Source organism: Oenanthe melanoleuca, chromosome 2 (assembly GCF_029582105.1).
Source record: "Oenanthe melanoleuca isolate GR-GAL-2019-014 chromosome 2, OMel1.0, whole genome shotgun sequence".
NCBI lineage: Eukaryota > Metazoa > Chordata > Aves > Passeriformes > Muscicapidae > Oenanthe > Oenanthe melanoleuca.
The window spans coordinates 105887643-105912244 of NC_079335.1; the positions used below are offsets into that span (position 1 = coordinate 105887643).

Consider the following 24602-nt stretch of genomic DNA (forward strand, 5'->3'; position numbering starts at 1 on the left):
GCCAGCCTCACTGCTTTTTGGGAATACTGTAGGAAAACACCTTGTAGTCTTAGAGATAGTGGTCAAGAGCTGCTGCCAAAAGAGTGCAAATTTGAAAAATGTAGCCTTGCTTGCTATAAAATTGAAAAAGACTCCATAGAGAGCAGAGAAATGGCCATATTATTCATCAGTCCTGTTTTATAATGATCTGTGGTACCCAGTGAGATGCAACCCAGAGTCCTGAGGGAACTGGTTGACAGTAATTGCCAAGCCACTCTCCATGGAGCATCATGAAAAAAAATATGATGGAATCATCTCCATGGAGATAACTCGTGAAAAGTCATGGCAGTCAGGTGGAGTCCCAGGTAACTGGAAAAAGGGAGAAATTGTATCTATCTTTAAAAAGGGTAGAAAAGATGACCCTGGGAACTACTGACCTGTCAGCCTCACCTCTCTGCTGGGGAAGAACATGGAACAGATCCTCCTGGGAGCTGTGCTAGGGCACGTGGAGGGCAGAGAGGTGATTCAGGACAGCCAGCACTGCTTCACCAAGGGCAACCTGTGGCCTCCTGTGATGGAGTGACTGCAAGAGTGGGCAAGGCAAGAGCTGTGGATGTTGTTTATCTGGACTTCTGAACAGCCCCCACAACATTCTTCTCTCTAAGTTGGAGAGAGATGGATCCAATGGGTGAACTGTCAGATAGATTATCAAGCGGTTGGACTGTCCTGTCTGGAGGGAAGTTGTCAATGGCTCAGAGTCCCAATGGACATCAGTGACAACTGGTGTCCCCCTGAGGTCTGTACTGGCACCAAGTGCTATTCAAGGTATTTTTTTAATGACAAAGGGATTGAGTAGACCCTCAGCAAATGTGCAGATGACACCAAGCTGAGTGGGACTGTTGACACACCTGAATGACAGTATGCAATCTGGGGGAGCTGGACCAGCTTGAGGAGTGGGTCCATGGGAACTCTGTGAGGTTTAACAAGACCAAGTGCAAGGTGCTGCCCTTGGGTTAGGGCAACCCATGATAGCAGCACAGGCTGGGGGATGAACACATTGAGAACAGCCCTGGAGAGAAGGACTTGGGGTGCTGGTGGATGGGAGGCTGGACATGACCCAGCAATGGGCATTTGCAGCCCAGAAAGACAAACATGTCCTGGGCTACATCCAAAGCAGCGTGGCCAGCAGGGTGAGGGAAGGGATTTTGTCCCTCTGCTCTGCCCTGGTGAGATCCCCCCTGAGTGCTGCATCCAGCTCTGGATCCCCAGCACAGGAAGGGTATCAAACTGTTGGAGCAAGTCCAGGGGAGTCCACCAACACAACCAGAGGGATGGAGAACTTGTCCTGTGAGAAAAGTCTGAGGAAATCTGGTTTGTTCAGCCTGAAAAAGAGAACACTTCAGGGTGGTTCAATTGCAGCCTTCCAGTGACTGAAGAGAATCTCCAAGAAAGCAGAGGAACCTTTTAACAAAGGTGTGGGGTGACAGGACAAGGTGCAATGGATTCAAACTGGAAGAGAGTAAATTGAGATTAGAAGTTTCCAGAGCAGATAGAAATACTTACTGACCTGAGAATGGGATTTTATTGAACCAGCCAGTCTTCACCCTGTAGAGATAGAGTAGTTCAGACACTGACTGCTCCAATTCCAGCTGGAGCAGAACTAGCTGGCATCCATAAAGTCTTCATCCACCAGTTCTGACCTCGCCCTGGAAACCAAGCTTTTTCAGAGAAGAAGAAACTTACCCCCCTTAAGCAATATGTCACAGGAAGTGCTGTTTCCTATTTTCAGATATATGTTTGTTCATGAAGAAGAAGAACTCACAGTTAGACCAGCTTGGTGAAACAGTGAGTAGCTGATTTTTTTCCTTATCTTTCTATCTAAATGTGTGTATATATAAAAGAAAATCACTAAGAGGGGAGTTGATGTGTCTAATGACAGTGGCAGTAGAGCTGACAATGAAGCAGAGATAATATCTTTGGGAACAATCGGGTCTTGTGACTAGCTTACAGCTTGGGATAAGACTAAATGTGAAAGTAGAGAATTCAATTGGACAATTGGTGTAGAAAATAATAATCTTGTTTTGTACCAGAACTTACTGGGTCTTGGTTTTGAAGCAGTTCCAGGAGATTGATAGCTTGAAGATGTATTCTGCTAAGGATAAAAATTGGTCAGACATTAAATCCTTCACCTTCACCTTAGCTCTCCATATCTAAGTCACATCTTGCTCTGTCAGATGCAGTTGACAGGTGTTCTCCATCCCTATCCTATCACATGGTTTCTCTATATTATTCAAACATTTATTGTGTTAAAAGTGTTATTTCATGATCATGTTTTAAAGGGATATTTGGCTCAGGTCCTATTTTAAGTGATGTCTCTGAGTCACCACACTAGAAAGTCTTTACTCCATATCTCAGCCATATCTCAATGAGATATCAGTTTTATACCCAGATTGCAATTTTTGGTAATGAGATTTTACATGACTAAAAATCAGTACTGCACTGGAATTTTTCTAGTCACACACAAAAAAAGGGGAGCTTCTCTGCTTGGATGAATGAGACTTGCCACTTGTATATTAGCAGAAAAGCTACAATAGCCTACAAATTATTTTTCTTGTTTTTTTACACTCATGGGAGAATTGTCACTGTCTTTTGCCTGGAACAGTTGACAGCAACAGAGCAGGGGGCTTGAACTTCTTAGTGTAGAGACCCTTGGAGCAATGACAGGGCATCACATGATCCTATGGCATGTGCTGGCAAATCTGCACTCCAAACTATTAGCATTCCATTTTGTGCTTGAGCTCATCCTCAGAATGGTTGTGACTACAACCACTGCTTGAAATACTCAGAATTCAATGTTTTATCAGACACTGGAAAAAAAACCAAACCAAACCACAGCAAAAAAAAAACCAAAAAACCAAAAAAAAACAACAAAACCCTAACAGAGATACTAGCCCAGAAGTTAGCTTATACAAGAGAAGAGCCCATGTATACATATTCTCATTATTTGGAGGCAGGTATTTAATACCTATTTCAAATTTCTCAAATTTCTCTTTCTCAGAATGCTAATTTTCAGTGCTTATGATATTCCTTTACTGTACATTTGTTTAGGTAAGAACACATCCTACTTCTTTTGTCTTGAGACCCACAGACTGACTCTATTTAACTGTAGAAAAGCTCAGAAATTTTGCCAGACTCTCTTTCTGGTTTTGATGGGGAATGTAAGCAATCAGATCCTAAAGCCTCATAGAGAATTAAGCCTGCTCTTTTCAGCTTAGAGTATATTTTACTTTTAAAGTTTTGTAGGGTTGAAAAAAACCCATCAGTTGGGAGGCAAGTAGTTCTGAATGTTTCTAATGTCCAGCTGTTAAAAAAGAGGAAGAGGTTTCCCAGGCAAGGTTTAATTTTGGAAGGGGCTCTATACCCAGTCAAATCCTAGAAAGAAATCCTGTGGTCACTACCACATGAAAAGTTGTGTTTGAGGGAAACTATCAGTTCAGAGTCTTAACAGAGTATTTAGTTTACACTTCCATCTTTTCCTTCATCTTTCCTGGTAACACAGGAAAAGTTCTTACTTTTATGCTTGCTCTCCAAGCAAGTGCAGGTGTCTGTGCACAGATTTCTCTGTAGTTTTGCTCCTCCTAGAAAGTCAAAGGCAGAGTTAAGGAGGTAGAGCTGCTAGCAGGAAACACTGGGTACCTCTCTTGCAAAGCCTGCTATCAGAACATGTGGTATTATTTTTTTAAGTTTCAGTATTACTCAGTTGCACTTCTCTCTCTTCATAAAGTGCCCTAGATGCTGCTGACACATACTTTTAAGATGACTACAAGTCATTAAGCAATTTATTTCTCTGTGTGCCAAGTGCTGGCATTTATGAAAGGAAGAGAGTGAGAGCAAGGGCAATAGTGCTGTTACCTGCTCATACACTTCAAAAGAGAAATCTCCTCTTAAACTGCAAAAGGGTGAAGGGAACTTTGGGAGGTCATTCGGTTTTGAGATAAGGAGCTCCATTCATGCACAGCTGTTCTTGTATCTTGTAGTTACTACAAGTTCTGGTCAAGAGGGGAAACTTTGTCCAAATCCCCTCTAGAGCACAGCAGACTCGTTGAGCTGTGACAAATGTCATCCCTAAATAAATCACTGTAGCAACTCAGGAGCTGCTTTGCTTGAATGACATGGAAATGTCTGATAGTCCTACCAGCACCCAGACATCTTCTAGCTCAAAGTGACACTGTAGATAGCAGCTAATGCTCAGGAGCTAGTGAGGCTTCTCTCAAAGCAGCCAAAATACAAAAATCTGGAAAGACATGTTTCAGGGCTACACCTTCATTACCAGAATCTCTGATGTTGCCATAAGTGCAGCTTTGTTAAAACTTAGAGAAATTAAATTATATTTATTTGGGCTCACAAAGTTACAAGTATTTAGCAAACCAATTTTTCTCCCATCTAAGATGTAACTTGACATTCTTTGCAAGAACTCTTCTCCAGGGTCCTGGTACTTGGCCCATTGCTTGGCAAAACCTTTCTGTATCCAGCTTCTTTGGCAACTCAGAACATAACCAGTCCTCTGAGGAGAAACAACAGTAGCCTCTTATTGGACTGTTCATGTATTTTGATACTCTTACATGGTTAAACACAGGGTAAATTACTAAGTTCTCCTCTTATGTGTCTACCTTGGGCTTGACACGTTGCCTGCTTTTTGCAAAAATCATTCAGAATTTCCGTTAGCAACCAAAATTACCCTGTGCATGTGGAAACAGTGGGACTGTGGTCAGGAGAGTGGGCTGATGGCCACGTGCAGTACAGAAAATGAAAATAATTAAGATTTTCTGAATATTCTTGTGAAATTTTGGAAAAAAAAAAAAAGAAAAAAAAAAGAGGGAAATAAACCAAATAATTAAATACAAGTTCTCAAATCAGAGTTGCTCCAATCATGTTTAAATAGCACAAGACCAGAGATAAACCTGGACATATCTTTGCTATAACACACTCATTTTTGAAGGCTCACACCATAATTTAAGAGCCAAAACCAGACATCTTGTCAAGGGCTACAGCTTCTGCAGAAGATGCTTCTTTCTCCACAAAAAATGGAAATGGGAAATATGGTTAAAGATAAGCAAAAAATATTAAAATCAAGTGCAACCAGTAATTTCCAGTAGAATTTTTTATCCTTTTTATCCAGGTCAGTTTTTAGAGTTCTTTGTGATTAACATTGCCTGTGTGCAAAGGAGAAGCATTTTTTTAAAAGCATCTCAGAAAGTATTTTTAATATTTTCTGCTTGTTTTGAAAAGGAGGACCATACAGATACTGTGAGATTTCCCACCAGGTCAGAGCAAGTAAAGAAAACAAGCACAGCACTGATCCTTCTAGCCAGGATCAGTGTCAATTGTATAGGGCAAGAGTAAATTTTGGTGGTGGGAAGGTAAACTTGGTCTGACTGGGATGGACTTACTTTTCTTCCCAGCAGCCCTTATGGTGATGTCTTTTAGATTTGTGACCACAGCTGAGATAGATGACCCAAACTGACCAAAAGGATATTCTGTGTCATAGAGCATCACACTCAGGAATAAAATCAGGGGCAGAAGGAATTTTTTTACTCAAAGACTGCATCTGTCTGCTTGGTAGGACGTGGCAAGCATTTGCCCTTGTATTGCCTCTTGTGGGTTTTTTCAGTTTCATTATCTTATTCAGCTGTCTTTTTCTCAGCCTGCAAATTTTTCTTTCTTCAGCACTTCTGATTCTCTCTCAACATGTTAATTAAATTGACTATCTACTAAAAAGCAATGCAGGGGCCTGTTTCAGTCACTTCAGCCATGGGCTGAGTTTCTTCTTCAGTGACATTTAGACTTGCAGAGCTCAAGTGCAGACAGAATGAAATTGTGGTAGTTTTGAGAGTGTGGTCTCTGCAAAAGACACCTTCAGTCACACAGGGCAGACCACAGCACTGAAAAAAGTGCATCCAGGAAAGGACTGAATGCTGGTGCATGACATGAGCACTCAGGGATCACACAGCAAGCTGGGCCAGAGGCACTGCCTGAACTCTTCTGCATCAGGACCACTCTGTGTCCTCTGTCTAAAAGCACACATGACATTTCCAGGATGAAGCTAATTTCAAAACCAACACTGTGCTGAAGGGGCTGACACCATTCTTGCAGGGGAAGTCCAGTCCCTCCAACAGTCCCTAAACCTAAACAGAAGGGACAGAGTTTGCACAACCCCTGCATTTCCTCATTGTTGCCTTACTGGAAACTGACTGACAAAGGGTGAAGAACAATATCACATGAAGAACTGTAGTGCACACTCCTAGCTATGGCCATATCTGCCAATACACTCTATCAATCTATCATCAACTCCTGAATAAGTGCTGTAAACAACTACTGAAACAAGGAATCAAAACTCCTTACATCCCCAAACAGCAGTGGAGAGGTCTTTCAGCTGACAGGAAGATGCCACAAGAGACAGATATTAGAGGCCACTCCAACAGCAACTCTCATCTTTTGCATCATTTGCTAAGGTCTTTGTCTGTCTATTCTCTCTGCAGGACTGTGCACCGATTTCATCCCAGAGCTATCTGAAACCAGCACTTCCACTGCCTATACCTGCCCTAGGCTCTGTAAAAGAACCAGTGTTGCCATTTTAACCCAGACCAACACTGCTGACTTTCCATTCTTCAGCAGCCACAATAGCACAGGTGGGTATGTTTAGTATTCTCCTAATTCCCACAGGCATTAAGGCTCCCAGATTGCCACTTGAAGCAACCTGAAGATGTGCTTGAAGCCAGCTGTTTTTCACCCATGTCACAGTGCCTTTGCAGGCACTGTGCATTTACACCTGACCAGTGCCTGGTCCTTTGTGGGCAAGGGCTATAGGATGGACCAACATGATGAGCAGGTGCACAGATACCAGAGAAGCAAGACAATGCTCTGCATGCCAGACAATGATGCTTTCTTTCCAGGCTACCTTCCTGGCTTTCTACACTCCTCCAGAAAGCCACTGATGAGCACAAGACCCCCAAACTACCCATAACTCGTTAAATTCATCCACCCTCTCCCTGTGGGCCAGGCAACTGACAGGCTATACCAGGAGGGGAAACACACAAGACAATGTACACGTGGGAAACAACACACAGCACACTTCCAACATGCACCAGTGTGACTCCACAGATGTATAGACAGGTTTTCTGGGAACTCTGCAATTTCATTCTCTTTCACACCTTGACAAAGTAATGCTTGCCTGCTCATCAGCAAAATGCAAACCAGATGAGAACATCAGCATGGCTCATTCTCTTCACTGCAAAGCTTGGAGATTCTTCTAGTTTTGTTGGAGTCAGTGAGTCAGGGGTCTCTCTGAAATCTTCAGAGAGAAATCAAAGCACAGGGATTGAATTTAAGCCTGTGGATGGATTGAATATATTAAGCCACTCACACATAAAGCAGACGTTCAAGTAGAAGTAAGTCAGTAAGTTTTAGGGTGAGTTCTAATGCTTTTAGTAAGTGAAAGGTTTCAAATGCCAAAGTTGCAGTGAGAGTTCTAGTGATTGATGTTTTCAGTAGAGGCTCCAGGACCATGGCTGTAGACAGTACTTAGACATAACGGAGCTATAGTAAGAATATTACTTATATTTTTCAGATAGAGCAAGATAAGTCGTATGCGTACTTTATACATAACCTGGTGTGTTAAGAAACTAGAATTCTAATAGGTTAAGGAGTGGTAGTCCGAGTTTGTTGGAAAAATCCTATATAAGAGTATGTATTGGGGAGAGTTGGTGCTTTTTAGCTATTTGTTCTTGCCATTGCTTTTGCCACTGCTTTTGCCATTGCTTCTCTGCTTGCCTTTTGAGACTGATTTGCTTTGTAATAAGATGTGCTTTGTAAAAAATAACCTTTTCAGCAACTATGAGCTGCTTCGCTTATTTAAGATAACCTGACAAAGTGGATCCAAGAGCTCCAGAGGTCAAGAACCTCACATAGTTTAATGTCTTTTTCTCCTTTCCAGACCAATTCACCATGGGAAATGAAACCACAGACTTCACCGACTGGCCACTGACAACAGAATTTGACTACGGCGATTCAACACCATGCATGGGAACAGAGGAAAAGCACTTTGCAGCAAATTTTTTGCCACCTCTTTACTCTTTAGTGTTGATATTTGGCCTGACAGGCAACATGCTCGTTGTCCTTATCCTGGTAAAATACAAGAGGCTGAAGAGTATGACTGACATCTACCTGCTCAACTTGGCCATTTCTGATCTGCTGTTTGTATTTTCTCTCCCTTTTTGGGCTTATTATGCAGCCCATGACTGGATTTTTGGGGATGCACTGTGTCGAATTCTGTCAGGTGTCTACCTCCTTGGCTTCTACAGTGGCATCTTCTTCATAATCCTCTTGACTCTGGACAGGTACCTGGCCATAGTGCACGCAGTGTTTGCTTTGAAAGCCAGGACAGTTGCCTATGGCATCCTTGCCAGCATTGTCACTTGGGCTGTTGCTGTTCTTATTTCTGTCCCTGGGGTAGTATTTCAAAAAACTCAGAAGGAAAGTTCAGGCTATACTTGCAGTGCTCATTATCCACCTGATTCCACAGTAAATTGGAAGTACTCTTTTATTTTAAAGATGAACATTCTGGGACTTATTGTTCCAATGCTCATTATGATCTTCAGTTACTCACAAATTCTAAAAACATTATTGAGATCTAAGAATGAGAAAAAACAGAAAGCAGTCAAACTTATTTTTGTAATCATGATTTTTTACTTCATCTTCTGGACACCATTCCATATCTCTTCTTTTTTGCATACATTTCAAGATTCACTTTTCACCTCAAATTGTGAACTTAAAGGACAACTGGAGATAGCAATTCAAGTGACAGAAACCATCTCAATGATCCACTGTTGCATCAATCCTGTGATCTATGTATTTGTTGGAGAAAAATTTAGGGCATATCTTCATATCTTTTTCCGAAAGCATGTTGCACCTCACCTTTGCAAAAAATGTCCAGGTCTTTATCGTGAAAAACTGGAAAGAGTCAGTTCCACATTCACACAATCCACTGCAGAGCACGACGTCTCTACTGGACTGTAAAAATACATCAGAACATTAGTTAGCAAATTTTGCATCACTTGCTTTGCCTTGAGGAGTGCCTGATATTATTTAAGATCTTTATGTCGACCACTACTGAAAACTCTATGCTCCCCTACTGTTGTAGGGAGTTTGCTCCCTGGGATTACAGCATTTTCCATTGCTAAACGAAGAGAATCAATGAGTTCTCTAGGAAACATTAACTGCTGTAGCTGGGTCACATCAAGATTTAAATAGGGCTCAGACAAATATGATCATGCTTTTTTACAAAGATCTATCCACTGAGATTTACTGAGGGAGGAATACAATACTGAAAAGTCTAAGGCGTAATAGGTCATCTCAAAAGATCTTACTGGGACCATTGGACCCAAGAATTTTTCTGTTTTGCCAATAGTGCAGTCATTTTTAAACATAATCCTTTAACAGCTATAACTATGTTACAGCATTTTGATTTTTGCTTTTTAATTTTATGTCTGCCAGATCACCATTCAGTCACTGACTTTTTCCAAAGTGAGCTTTTAATCAGCAACATTGTGATTTTTGTGGGTGCAATTTTTCAAGTAACTGCACACACCAAGTTTTACTGACTGCTCAAGCAGACAATGGTATACTCCTAAAAAGTTTGAGCTTGTTTCTGACAAGTCAAATCCCTCCAAGAAAAAAAACAAACCACTAAACCAATAAATGCCCTTCAGTAAAGATCTGCAAGACCAGAATGAAAATTACCTTGGCATGTGCTATGCAAGTTTCTGTATGAGAAGAATAACAGGACCCTCTGAAGGATGTGAGCACAGTACATAGAGCAGGCCTCCCTAGTTCTGAACAGGTAAATCATGTACAGAAGAGTTTACATGGCCACACAGGACACCAGTGTGTCAGGTTAGGTTCCTACATGGGAAAAACATAAAACATGCTCTTCACACACACACAAAGTCTGACTTTTGGGATACACTTCTAGGAAGACAATGGCCTTGGAACTGCAAAATCAGCCAATTCCAGACAAGGCATGCCTTCCTGTCTTCCCAGGAAAAGAGTGACTCTAGGCAACTGGTACCTCAATGAGAACTGCATGCTGATTGAAGACTCAAGAACATTGGCCTACTGGTGTACTATGGCCATGCAATTATTCCACTATTAAGAGTTTCCCTGTAAAATAAAGGAATTCTAGGACATGGGGCTAGCACAGAAGAGGAAGGAGGAGCACAGCAGACAATTTCCTACTTCAGACTGTAAAGAAGTGCAGGTGAGCACTCCTTATGCAAGTGAGCTGTCCCTCTGATTTTTTTTTCCCATTTCCTTAGAAGGGAATGCAAGGATTTGCTCATGGAAATCTGGAGGGGCAGGTTCAACTAACCTCCAGCAAGGACACCAGAGGGAATTCCACACTGCTTAATGTCAGGCATGTGATGCAGATGCCTAAATTAACAGCAAATCTCTTCAAGGTCCCTCAGTGGTCAGTCAAGAATAAGAAGTGTCTGAACCAGAAGCAGTCACAGGATTTAAATAGTCTCAGGGGAAGATTAACTGTGGAAGGAACATGCCAGCCTCTTAATTTGAGTACCAGATGCCTTAATCTAGGTGGTGCAAATAATCTTCCTCTTGCCTTAAAATGCCTGGGCACTGCTTCTATTAGTTGTTAGCTCTTATCCCATCAGCTATCATAATCTTGTGATAGCCACAGATAGCCTACACAAAAGACCAAAAACTATCCTCATAATAAACTTTCTTTCTTAAAAATAATAGGTTTTTTTTTCTATTTTCTTTACTGAAACAAAGTGAAAGCACCTTTGTAATTTTAAATCAAAAATTAGTTCAGTGCAATACAATTCCTGCTGTAACAGTGATATTTCTCCTGCTATGTTTAATTGTAAATCCTTATCTTGCTGGAATTAAATTTCTTCCTGCTTTCCTGTTAATGAAGTGAAATTAATAAAATCAGTGTCTGGAAATCTGTGTATATCCTGTAGGCCATATTCTCTTGTGTAAGGAACAGGACATTGGCTCTGCTCTGAGAGTGGAGATGGGAAAAAGACACAGGGCACTTGCAATACCACACTTCAAACCAAGCAAACAGAGAACTGTCTGCCCAGTCCAGAAGCTTCTGCAGCTGGCACAGCTTTTATCCATCAGCAGACTTCAGAAGAGTGACCTACAATAGCTTTGGAAGAAGTCTATGGCCACAGATTTTAAATGAGTGAGATCTGGAGAAGTAGGGTTTTGTGTGTTATAAATAGGGAAAGAGTGGGAATAAAAGAGACCAATAAAAGATGTCACTCTTTCTGCAGCAATTTTCATATCTTCTTGCACCATATACAGTGACTCTGGCCAAGCAATGTGTCTGTTGTCCCAAGTTTTGTGTGAAAAGGAACTTAAGCCCTCAAAGTTCAATTTGGAAATATGCTTCTGCTTCACCCAGCCATTCTCCCTACTTAATTGTGCCCATTCCTTTTTTTCAGCCTGTGATCCACACCTCCTTCTCTCCCCTGAGCACTCTTCTCATCTATCCACCACAGGATAAGCTAAATTCTATAACCACTCTCACATTTGTTTTGGGTTTGTTTTTGTTTTTGTTCTTTTTTGTCTGATTTTGATCTTCTTTTTTGTGCAGCAGGAACACAAATAAACTAAAATTAAACATTATCCTATTGTTATGTGCCCAAGCAGGGTAATCCTTGGTTCTTCACTGCAGCTTTGCACTGAGACATGCAGGGCTCTAGACAGTTTTGTGGCAATTTTTGAGTTTTAATCAGTCAGATGGGGCTGCACCATGGTACAGCTACAGAGCAGGTAGCCTCAAATCAGGCTAGCAGCTTCAGGCAGTCTGGTCACAGTGGGATGGAAATACTCTTGGGGGAATCCCCAGGAAAGAGAACACAAGTCACCTCAGCAGAGAAGTGGTAGAAGTTTTATATACAGGTGATAAATATTCCACGACTCAAGGTCTGCAGTGGAAGAACATTGAGATGAAGATACAGGGTGTATGTAAGAGCCAGAGACACAGACAGATGCACCCAAACTGTGTGATGAACTAGAGGTATGTGAAGAAAATGGAAAGGATTTGCCAATATGACAGGATTGCAAATATAGCAGAGAAGAAACTTAAGACAAGGAAGAACCACTGCAGTGGCTGGGAGGCATCTGAGCTGCTCTGGTGAGATATTGAGGGGACAAAAGCAAGCATTTTAGAGACTATACTAGCCTTGCCAGAACATCAAACAGATTTAAGACAAGGTCTCTTTGAACACCACAAATAAATCGTTGCTTTATAACAAATGTTGAACATCTAAGTGAAAATTTTTGCAAGTTCAAAACTTTTGAAGTTATCTATCTATCTATCTATCTATCTATCTATCTATCTATCTATCTATCTATCTATCTATCTATCTCCTGAGGACAATGGCTGCATTGTGAAAAGAATGGCTGCATGCCATGGACAAGTATCTGCACACAGCTCCAAAACCAATCACACAGTCTGGTTTATGCACTGAACAGGACAGAGTCCAACCCTCCTGTTAGGAGAGGCTACTGCCACCTGTTCAGAAACACGTAGGGAGGAATGTCCCACACAGCAGAAGATAACTCTGCCAACTGTCAGGCAGATTTCCTAAGGGGCAAAGGTGCATATTTATTTTCCTAAGGGGCAAAAATGGTACTGGACAGCGCTCACAAGAAACCACCAGGTTTATAACCACTGCCATTGGCATGTCTGTGATACAGGCAAGTGTCAAACAGATACAAACAGAAATAGTGAAACTTTTGGTAACCAATGTATACGGATGTTCCTGTCATAAGACTCTCTTGTTTGTTAAACCAACAGTTATCTTACATGTAGATATTTCATATATGATAAATGAAAATGGGGTATAAAGGAAAAGAAGAAGATAAAAATGGATAACTAGGAAAAAGTAGTCACACAAATGAGAGAATGATTTTATTAGCCCTAACAGAAACTAAGAAAATAATAGTGAAACTATTGGGAAGACCAGAGGTAAATACTTTAGGCAGAACCTTAAAAGGTTTAGATAAGAGAGACTTTCAATTATGAAGCTCCAAAATAAACATATCTGTTTCCAGTGAAAATTACAGGAGGTATAAATACAAAGAAAATAAGGACAAATTTACATGGAATCTTGCTGCAGTTCATTAGAAACAAATAAAGTGCCAGGAGAATTACATTATGCTGACCAGGTCAAATGGCACAACAGGCATATACTGTTAGTTTTGAAATTTAATTTTACTGCTGTTTTCAACTGCTGATGCCTACTGGCCTTAACTAGGAAGTGTTTAGTGTGGTCACTAGGGCCTCAGAAGCATTACTCCCTAATAAAGTAATACAATTTTAAGCTAACAGAGGAAAAAAAACAAACTGAAAAAACCAAACTGGTGCATTTAGAATGTATATAGCAACCAGGCCAGGACAAAGTGGTGCAGGCATTGCTTTGTACCCATATTCTGGTGACACTTGACTTCAGGGAGCTGTACTTTATTCAAAAACTTGAATAGGAGGATTTAAAAAAAGGTTGTCAAAGTTTGTATAACTGCCAAGATGTTTTGTACATCTGGTGACAGCGACAGCAATCTTGGTTTGAATGTCTGAAGTCTGGAATGACTGATCCTGGTAAAGTGGGACCCCAACACTGAGACAGAGGAGGGCAGCATTTTTAGAAACATGGGCCAATATGCAAAACTGCACAAACCTCCAAGTGACACTCAACTCTCCAGGGTTGTGCCAGTAGGATGCTACCCATACAACATGAACAAAGTGACCCATCCTGATACCAGACTTTTTGAATGGAATGGAAACCAAATGGATGGAAGTAAAAGAGCTATCTGAACACACCCTGCAGGGACACTAATATAAGGTATGGACAATTACAGACTATATCTAACCTCTGACTCTCAAAAATACTTTCTGGTTTCTAGGGGCTGGTGCTGTCCTGAGCATGGATTCTTTCACCTGATATGCAAGAAGCCATTTCACACATGCAGTTGAGATTTTTTTGCTTTTACAGTTGGGAAGAGACAGGTGCTAGGTCATGAATCCACAAAGCTAGCACACCTCCAAAATGCCACATGCTCATTTTTATACACTTTGAACAAGAAAAGATCAACATTTCCCACATATGGACCAATCTAAAGCTGAAGTCCTTGGCTTTGCATTCTCTGATCTCTGTTTAAGGAAGTGCACACTTCCTTTACCCTGCATGCTTTGTGAAGAAGAGGGTTTTTTGAGTAAGAAGCAATTATAGTCTATAGGCAGGTATTTAACTCTGCTAATGACTAAGCAAACTTCTTTGGCTTTATCAACAGTTTCATTTTCTTTGTAGCTTGATTTATAGTGTCCTCCTGTTCTTACTTCTCAGGTTATAGATTTGGTTCCTGTGTGTTTGGTTTTTCCCAAGTTCTTTTATTTATTCTGTGCTATACTTTGGTGAATTTTTAACTCTCTCAAGCTACTTTATTGCCTTACTGGCACATACTTTGTCATCAAACAGACTCTGTTCACCCTTTGTGTGACCTAGTTTTCACTGGGAAGAGATTTGGTGTGTGATTTTCCCAGCCTGCTTGATAAAAAGTCCAGGAGTTACAGGTACACAGGAGGAGCACACCCAGCGTAGGTGAGATAGCCCCAAAACACCAAACTTTAGATCTAGAATTTATGTACTATAAATGTGCCTGAAAAAAACCCAAGGTGTGTGAATTAAAGGCCTATGTAAAAATGAGATTCTAAGAGATGAAATTTTGTGAAATGCATAACTGTGGCCCAAAAGTAAAATTTATTGTATAATGACAACACTTTATCTATAAAGTGTGGAGAGTATACATCAGAAACCTGGATAAAAATAGTAGAAGGAAATAATGTTTTCTTCCTCACTTCATAAGGAAACATAGGTCAGTAAGAGTAGCTTACTGGAGAAGGCCAAAACAAAAATCATACCATGACAATAGAGATAGGATATGCTGCAATGCACAATGATGTATGTGCCAAATTTATAAGGAAGAAACAAACAGACAGCTGAAGAATAACAGGTGAAAAAGCCTCAAACCTTTGATATTATTGACAATAAACAACAACGTGAAGAAATGTTCATTGGCTTTAGAAATGCTTGTGTCTTCCAGAATTTGGTTTTGTAACCTGTCTTCTTTTACACCTATGTGTGAAGTATTTTGTTTTTTCACTGGTCTCTACGATAGAAATCTTAGGGTGTGGTACATCGTGCTTTTCCCCTGTTCTCCCCAAAAGAATATACCTCACAGATGGTAAGATTGGGTGTGATTGTGATGGTGGCTCAAATTATGAGTCACCAGAATCTGAGAGCCTGAAGGAGAAGGCTGGTAAGAAAAAATAGGGTAAGCAATAAAGTTGTTTAAGCTGGATGTCTTTATTCAGCCTCTTCAAGACAAAAAAACTTGTTACTGATGAAATAAAATACGTGCTAATACAAATGTTGTGAATAGAACAAGTAACAAGATTCATCTAGTTCATGTTCACCTGTCTTCCTTTGAGCTCTTCTCCAGTTGAAAATAATTAATCTTTGCTGTAGACTTTTGATAAGACTGTTGTGCTCTATCACACTATGTATACCTAAGAAAGATATTTGTCATTCTGTCCCAGGATTCCTTCTTCCCCCCAGCCTTTCTTCTTCAGGTAGTGCAAGTTGCAATAACTTGAATGGAAACTGTTAGCTGAATTTTCGAGTTTCTGTGCCCAAAATTATACTTGATGACACCTGTGTATCACAGTGGTACAGGAGTTTTTGGTATGTGTCATAGTAGCCATTTTGGTACTGGTGTAAATCTCACATAAATTACAGCATCTCTGGGAGTGCCATATGAGTCAGATATCAGACACTTCAGTGCCATGGGCTGATTACTGTAAAGATGAATCATATAATCAATCATTGCATAGGACAGATTGACAAATGCAGCTTCACTTGACAGTGTACATGGCTGCACACTTGCTGAGTACATCAACTTGAGACCCACAGATGAGGAATATAGCTCACTTCCATTCCAGGAATATCTTTATGGAGGGAAGGAGCAACACACCACTGAATATAATTCATACTCATCTCTGAGTGAAAACCATGGTAGGTAAAATTCAAAGCTATATCAACACACTGAATCATTATTTTTGTTATTGAACAACAGCTTCCATTTCTTGGTAAAATTATGAGGTTCAGCTTAGGTAAAGATTCTTAAAATCCACTGGTGTTCATGACAAGCAGCAATTTTCAAAGAAATGCTTGACAAGGGATTGAGAAAAGCTGAAAGAAAACTGACTTGCAACAATGGATGTGCTGCTTACATTGTCCATGCCTGTGTTCACACACACAAGATGGAGACAGCAGGGAAGAGGAGGTGAGACAGCATTATGATGGTCTGTCCCAGATTAGTGTGCTGAAATTTCAGACTGGATGGGAGACCAATTCCTGCAGGAAAGATCTTGTCCTAGCAGTGCTGATGAACAGCACCTCCCCCAGTGCCCCACAAACAGCACCAAAGGGATTGGGCTTGGCCACAGCCACATGCAAGACCTGACCAAATCTGGCCTCCCAGCAGCGACGCTTATCTGCAGCTGGGGTAGAGCTAATTGTAGATATCCTGCAGGTGCTGACAATAAAGTCACACAACCCAGTACTTGGGCTGCCAAGTGCCACAGCAATTCACACTCTCCCTGGGGAGTCTCTCATCCAGCTGTAAGATGCAGCTGCTGAGCAGACCGGGTGCATTCCCCTCATTCAGCTGTTTTAACCGTGGGTGGCAGAGGCCCTCTGTTGGTCTGCAATACTCTTCACCAGTAAATAACATGCCACACTGTGCTTGCTGGCCAGACCGAGCTATGGGAACCAAAAGTTGCAATCAACAAAATCAAACACAGTAATCTGTGTTTCACTGTCATTCCCAATAAATCTGTGGGAACAAAATTTCTGAAGACCAGCCTATCACAGGTCTTAGTTTTAAGCATTAGTGGTAGTGGTTGTTGTTGTTATTGTTAGTCTAAATGTTGTGGGCAAGTTTTGCAGGAGCGTATTTCAGAATGATAAAGCTTGATGAAAAACAGGCAAGTCCAGCAACACATTTGAGACTGTTTTTCCCCTACTCCTATAGTGTTAAGAAAGGGTTTAGAGTCTCCAGTGGATTAAGCAACATGTAACACAAGCAATCAGTGCAGGCTTCATGGAGAGATACTTAAAATATCTATTAATTTTAGTATGTAGATTGTTTAGAAATTATTGAAAAAGTAATTTGACACAATGCCTTGTTTCAGAATTATAAGAATTCCATATGAAAGCAGAAATTTTTATCCAGGAAATTTAGGCAGTCATTGGGAACTTATTTTAAGTGTAGTGGAAACACTATTAGAAGCAGCTATTTCCACTGACTGTGTAGAGAGTCTAACATAGTCAAGCACGGTGGGGTGAATATGCCCTTAGAATACCCTTCAGGGGCCTTTAATTTTGACCCTGAGACTCCAGCCTTTAAAGAGATCATTGGAATAGCTGATTAGGAAAGGAAGACAAAAACCCATTTATACTATGGAATAATACAAAGAAGGGCTGAAAAGGAAAAGAAGGTGAGCTTTTCACTCTTTACTGTCTCCCCACAGATCTGTGATAATTCAGTAGTTGTGATTCCCTTGATTTCTGTTAAGGAAGGGCAGCATCCAAAGAAAGACACCATTGTGCTTTTTGTGGTTTTAAATCCTTTAAGGATACCAAGGAGTGAGCACAGAAAAGGTATCTCTTTAGTGCCTTCACTGATGGGAAATCCTCCAGATCCTACCAAGAGATGGCAAGGTGAGGCAGGGGCTTGTACTTTATCAGGTATCTTCTCAGGGATTCTCTCTAAGGGGTTCTCTGGAAATTATAAGGCACCATCCCTTTCTTGCTTTCTGTATTTTTTCTACCTCCTGTGTAATTTCTTTGATGTCCAGGAAGGACCTAGAAATCTGCTCACAGTGCAGCTTAACTCTAAAAGTCAGAGGAATAAGCTATGAGGAAGGAAACTGATAAAAACTGATCTCTTATCAAGCTTTTCTAAAGCTTACTTCCAAAACGTAAATAACAGTGCTGTTTTAAAAGGTCAGACTCACTACACAGACTAAGTCATAGTCTTATGATAGGGACTAAAATAAAAAAAACCCACAGTCTGGAAGACCAGGTGAAAGAAAAATCAGATCGATCAACTATCCTGAAATATACAGACTGCAACTCAGAGCAAGGAAGTGTGCAGGTAATTCTGAATAGAAATATAAACTTTATTCAAAGGCTCCACATTTTTGTTAAAGGATAGAAAAACATAAAAGAATTTTAATGACTAAAAAATGTACAGGGATGAACTGCATGTCAACTGTTCTTGATTCAAACAGGTTAGCTAAAAGAAAAAGATAAAATAATTATATAAAGTCTTTTTCTAAAACTACAGCTGTGTGTTGTGAAACTTCAACTCCTAGGAGGATCCTCTAGAATTTCAACATATCTGCACGTCTCAAGAACTAGAAAAGTAACATCTGATAATCCATTTTTAGAAAAAAGAGAACCAGAGAACTGCTCCTTCTTTTTTTTTTTTTTTTTTTTTTTTTTTTTTTTTTTTTTTTGTGAATATATTTCTTTGCTAGAAGTTTTCAAATTGATACATCCTTCTTCACACAGGAAGAGGTGTTTTTGACCTTCATCTTGTGACAGACTGTAGAAAATCAGACAATCAATCCTCACAACGGACAAGTCATTATAATACAAGACATCACCTGCACTGTATAATACATGGTAAGTTATCTTTGCCTCTATTTTTTTTTAAACATTTAGCAGCTTCTTAGGTACTATGATGTCTGAAGTAAAACATACTAATGGAATCCTGCAAGTGTACTCATCTTTAAAAACTATCCTGGCAAAATGCATAATATATGTTTAATGTAATGCATTAGTTTTAAATGACAAAATCACTAAAAGACTTGAGCAGAGAATAAATCTCTAGTGATTGATCTGAGAAGAGACATAATGGAGTATGCCACCCTGATTTTGTCTCTGAAAATGATGTGCAATGACAGAAATACGGATTTAAAAACTGTTACTTCAAAACAAAGTTGTTTGAATGTTGAATTATTTAAGGGTACTTATGCCACTCACAGGATGACTACAGAAAAACTAGTGTTGCATTTTAGACACTGACTCATTGGATTCTGTTTACATGCAGCATAACTTGGCATTTTACCTCCATTTGCCACAGCCTTATAGTTATTAACACTTTATGGGACTATGCAAAAAAAAAAACTTTAACAAAATCTTTGCCTCTTAAAACAGAAAGCTGTGACCTGACACTCAGCATGAAACAGTGACATGAGTTTAGTCATCTTTTCTATGGTGAGCCTTTCTTTTAAAAATTGCATGACTGCTAGTCTCAAGCAGAGCAACAGAATTTGTATAGCAGATTGAAGGTTTCTAGAAAGATTGCATTTATCTAAACTGTGTTCAAAATAATATAGAATTTTTTTTAAATATTCTTTCTTCAGAGATCTTTGTTGACTACTTTTGGGGTTTTTGAATGATTAGGAAACATGAGCTCAGACAGATTCCTCTAGTTAGGTGAACTGATTAACCCAGTGAAATATTCTAGTCAGTAGCCAACAGTGTCTCCTAAACCATCAAGATTATAGGTTAAAGAACAAAGCTGGTTTTAGTTCTCTTTTCTGGTTTCCAAATTAGTATTTTTAGTCTCCATTGTCAGCATGTGCTGGATACTATGCACAATTCAGAGTAGTAAATACTTCTGCAGAGAGACTTGTGAAGAAAAGGCTGGGCTAGAGGAATGGGGCTTGGTTAGCAGAAACAACTGCTCAAAGGGGAAGCCATAACTTAAGCACGCAAAAAGGGTTGTAAGGAATAAGTCAAGATGCAGGGAAGATGTGATAATCAGAGGAAAAAGAGGGAAGGCATTGAGACAGCAGTTAACAGGAAGAAGGGTCTGCCACAAAAAGAATTATCACAGTAATATCAAGGCAGCATTTTGTTGTGAATCCTACCAGTCACCTACTCATAAAATCCCACTCTGGGTTTATAACTTAGTTGTTTTTCATACCCATATTTATGCATGATCACCCCACAGGTGCAAAATGAGCAAGACAGGAAGTGCTGGATCTGGCACTCTTCCCATAATCCCAGTATATAGCACGTCTGACTGACACATTGTAAATGAGGATATTTAGTTATGTGCAGGGATGTACTGTCAGGGTATGCAACATGAATCTAGCAAGTCTAGCCAATGGAAATCTGAAATATTTACATAGATAATGCCCAAGTCTGTTCAAGTTTTGAAGTAAAGAATCCAATATCTTAGACAAAAGAATGTTTTATAAACTCACATTTTTTTAAAGTGTTGCTGAAAATTCTTAAGAAATATAAACCCCTACCTATATTAAAATCAAGTTATTTACTGATAACAGAGCCACAGCCACTTCCTTTACCAACAAAACCATTACTGCTGCATTGTGATAATTATATGGTTAGTATGACTATGGAAAAAAACTGCTTCACAGAAATTGCCAGAGTTTCCTAAACTACAGTCTTTGAAGAGGTTGACAGCACCTATTTGTCATCAAGAATTTGTATCTGGGCAAAGCTGAGACACAAACAATTACAATTTGCTAATATTCTCTTACTCCTCATTCTCCAAAAGACATGGATGTCAATGTTATTATTATTAGGAGCAGAGCTGGTGGCCAGACTCAAAAACTCGGGGAAAGAGCGTTAAAAAGTTTTGCAAAAGCAGCATTTCTTTTTGTACAAGGCACAGATTTTACTCCAACAAAACTTCCTCCTTTGGGGCAGATGCATATCTGCACTGTGCAGCATAAGGATCTCCATCAGGAGCTGGCAGCAGAATCTCATTTTTAAGGTCCCAGACCCAGCAGCACCTTCCCCAAGACCTCACCTTAGGTTTAGCTAAGTCAACCACTTTGCTTAAAATGACAGTGTCCTTAATCTGTGTCAATCTGTTTTTACAGCAGAAAATAGTCCTTTCTCCTGAGAGGTTTTATCTACAGGCACAAAGATATGACCTGGGGTTTCACAAGCTCAAAGTCAGGGCCTCTATGAGCTTGTACCAAAAAGCAGAGCAGTGCCTGTCTCTCAGTCACTTCAGCCATGGGCTGAGTGTCTTCTTCAGTGACATTTAGACTTGCAGAGCTCAAGTGCAGACAGAATGAAATTGTGGTAGTTTTGAGAGTGTGGTCTCTGCAAAAGACACCTTCAGTCACACAGGGCAGACCACAGCACTGAAAAAAGTGCATCCAGGAAAGGACTGAATGCTGGTGCATGACATGAGCGCTCAGGGATCACACAGCAAGCTGGGCCAGAGGCACTGCCTGAACTCTTCTGCATCAGGACCACTCTGTGTCCTCTGTCTAAAAGCACACATGACATTTCCAGGATGAAGCTAATTTCAAAACCAACACTGTGCCATGGGCAGCCACCTGTCTGCCATGAGGTGTCTGATAAAAGCAATCATGATGGCACAGGAAGACAGAGCAGCCCTTTAACCAGACAGCAAGTAGCTCTCCTTGAGTGGCTACCAAAGGCATGGATTGAATAGTGACCAGGAAGCACTTTGGTCCCTCTGACACCTGTCTTCACAAAATCCTCTGCCCAGCCTCTCGTGGGACACACAGGAATTCTTCCATGTTCTCTGGGGGTCAGTGAGAAGACAGTTCTCTGAGCTTTTCAGAGATCAAACTACAAAAATCTCTGCTGCTGCTACATCTGGCTCACAGTCCGACATAGGAAAAGGGGAGACTGGAGGGGCTGACATCACAGTCAAGCCTTTCTTTGCTCCCAGAGTGTAGCAGAACTTGCCTGAGGACTTTCACAGCCCTGCTGCCCAATCACCTCACATGCCCTGACTCCTTGAGTGGAATGCCAGTCCCTCATACAGTGCCTAAATCAAGAGCAGATTCAATCCAGCATTCCTGTTTCTGGTTAGGCCAGGCAGCTGATAATCTCTACTGAGAAGGAAAAATGCACATGACAATGTACATGTGGGAAATGACACACAGCACACTTCCAACATGCACCAGGGTGACTCCACAGATGTATAGACAGGTTTTCTGGGAGCTCTGCAATTTCATTCTCTTGACAAAGTAATGCTTGTGTGCTCATCAGCAAAATGCAAACCAGATGAGAACATCAGCGTGGTTCATTCCCTTCACTGCAAAGCTTGGAGATTGCTCTAGTTTAAGGTCTTTTTTTTTTTTTTTTTTTTTTTTTTTCTCCTTTCCAGACCAATACACAATGGGAAATGAAACCACAGACTTCACCGACTGGCCACTGACAACAGAATTTGACTACAGTGATTCAACGCCTTGCCCTGCAACTGAGGAAAAGCACTTTGCAGCAATTTTTTTGCCACCACTTTATTCTTTAGTGGTGATATTTGGCCTGACAGGCAACATGCTCGTTGTCCTTATCCTGGTAAAATATAAGAGGCTGAAGAGTATGACTGACATCTACCTGCTCAACTTGGCCATTTCTGATCTGCTGTTTGTATTTTCTCTCCCTTTTTGGGCTTACTATGCAGTTCACGACTGGATTTTTGGGGAGGCACTGTGTCGAATTCTGTCAGGTGTCTACCTCCTTGGCTTCTACAGTGGCATCTTTTTCATAATCCTCTTGACTCTGGACAGGTACCTGGCCATAGTGCACGCAGTGTTTGCTTTGAAAGCCAGGACAGTTGCCTACGGCATCCTTGCCAGCATTGTCACTTGGGTTGTTGCTGTTCTTATTTCTGTCCCTGGGGTAGTATTTCACAAAACTCAGAAGGAAAGTTCAGGCTATACTTGCAGTGCTCATTATCCGTCAGAGCAGAGAAATGCATGGAAGCAATTCCTCACCTTAAAAATGAATATCCTGGGACTTCTTATTCCAATGTTAATCATGATCTGCAGCTACACACAAATTATAAAGACATTACTGCAATGTAGGAATGAGAAGAAACATAAAGCAGTCAGGCTTATTTTTATTATCATGATTATCTACTTTATTTTCTGGGCACCATACAACCTTTGCATTCTCTTGCGTGATTTTCAAGGTGCATTTTCTATCTCTACTTGTGAAGGGAATGGTCGACTGCACAAAGCAATTCAAGTGACAGAAACAATCTCAATGGTCCATTGTTGTATCAACCCTATAATTTATGCCTTCGCTGGAGAAAAATTTAGGAAATATCTTCGCAGCTTTTTCCATAAACAGATCGCAGTCCACATGTCTAAATTGTGTCCCGTTTTCTATGCTGATACAGCTGAACGAGCAAGCTCCACCTACACACAATCTACTGGAGAACAAGAAGTTTCTGCTGCATTATAAGCTCTGTCTAGTGAAAATATAGAATTGTGAGATCAACTCTGTGATGAATGGCTTCTGAATCTCTCCTGGATATTGTCTTTAAGGCAGCTGCAAAAAAAACCACAAACAAACAACAAACAAAACCCCACGGAATACATATTTACCAAAGTTTGCATTTGCTCACAGACTTGGGTATTTGCAAATGAATGAAGAAGAGATTTTTTGAAGTGAACTATAGGTTATAAAGTTACACTGGTTCTTCAGAAACATCTCTTGACTGTACATTATACAAGGTACCTCACTCATTTAAACTCAGTCTTAGTCATATTTTTACTAGTCTGGTTGCGTATCTCTGTAAATAATGCTAAATTACTAAGGTCTGTCATACAGCATGGAATGGAAAATTTTATACACTTAGAATGGACTCTGATATTTCATGGTATATTTTCCTTTGTGTATAGTTGAGTCCTAATCACTTAGATTTTTCTCATAGTAGCTCTAACTTCTAGGGTCTGATACCTGAGTGACTTTTGAGTTCAATACTTCTGAAGGCTCTCTTTTACTCATCTCATGTTTTATATGCTACTCATGCTAAAAAGATAATGTAATTGATCTGTCATTAAAAAGCTAATGTCCTGTAGCTGTTCAGGAAATCAGTGTGGTAATAGTATTTTAAAACTAAAGTATTTCAAATGAAGCTTTAATCAGGTTAGATCCAACATGAAGAGTGAGTCAACAGTGTTCTAGCTTTTTAGTGCAGTGATTTTGCTTGCTATTTTTGTAGCCTACATGAGAGAAAAACTTTAAAAAAAAATAATGCAGGCATAATGGCTGCCGAACCACAACAGTGTTAGAGGTGTGAAAATGATTTCTGAAGTGGATTGACACAGATGTTTTTAGAGATAAGCATATGTTATAAACATTTAAGTTAACAAAACATCTGAATATAAAAGTCAAGGGTATAGAGCATCCCTTTTGTTTTAGAAGCTGGTCTCATTTGGGGTTCTTAGACAACAGGGGTTTTTGCCATTTAGGAGTTTTACAGAGAGCAAAAGCTTCCATAATTTGTAAGACTGGTGGTTAATGGGATTGATTCTTCATAAAGCTCAGAATCTGGAAAGAATGTGAACACATAGAAAACATGAAATAGATATTGGGCTATTCAGGCTATGCTTAAGAACATACTATAATCACAGCATTAATTAATATGGGCCA

At 40.2% G+C, this 24602-nt stretch overlaps 2 protein-coding genes across 2 annotated transcripts; both read left to right on the forward strand.

The window, feature by feature from the left end:
- Positions 1-1751: 1751 nt before the first annotated feature.
- Positions 1752-10998, forward strand: LOC130249889 (C-C chemokine receptor type 1-like). Its single transcript, XM_056485047.1, has 3 exons — positions 1752-1824; positions 6519-6668; positions 7973-10998. The coding sequence occupies exon 3, from the start codon at positions 7984-7986 to the stop codon at positions 9052-9054; it is 1071 nt and encodes a 356-aa protein (XP_056341022.1). The 5' UTR covers positions 1752-1824; positions 6519-6668; positions 7973-7983; the 3' UTR covers positions 9055-10998.
- On the forward strand, positions 6583-24328 carry LOC130249888 (C-C chemokine receptor type 5-like). The gene is made up of 2 exons (XM_056485046.1): positions 6583-6668; positions 22327-24328. Exon 2 carries the CDS (start codon positions 22338-22340, stop codon positions 23406-23408), a length of 1071 nt encoding a protein of 356 aa, XP_056341021.1. The 5' UTR covers positions 6583-6668; positions 22327-22337; the 3' UTR covers positions 23409-24328.
- The last annotated feature ends 274 nt before the right edge of the window (positions 24329-24602 follow it).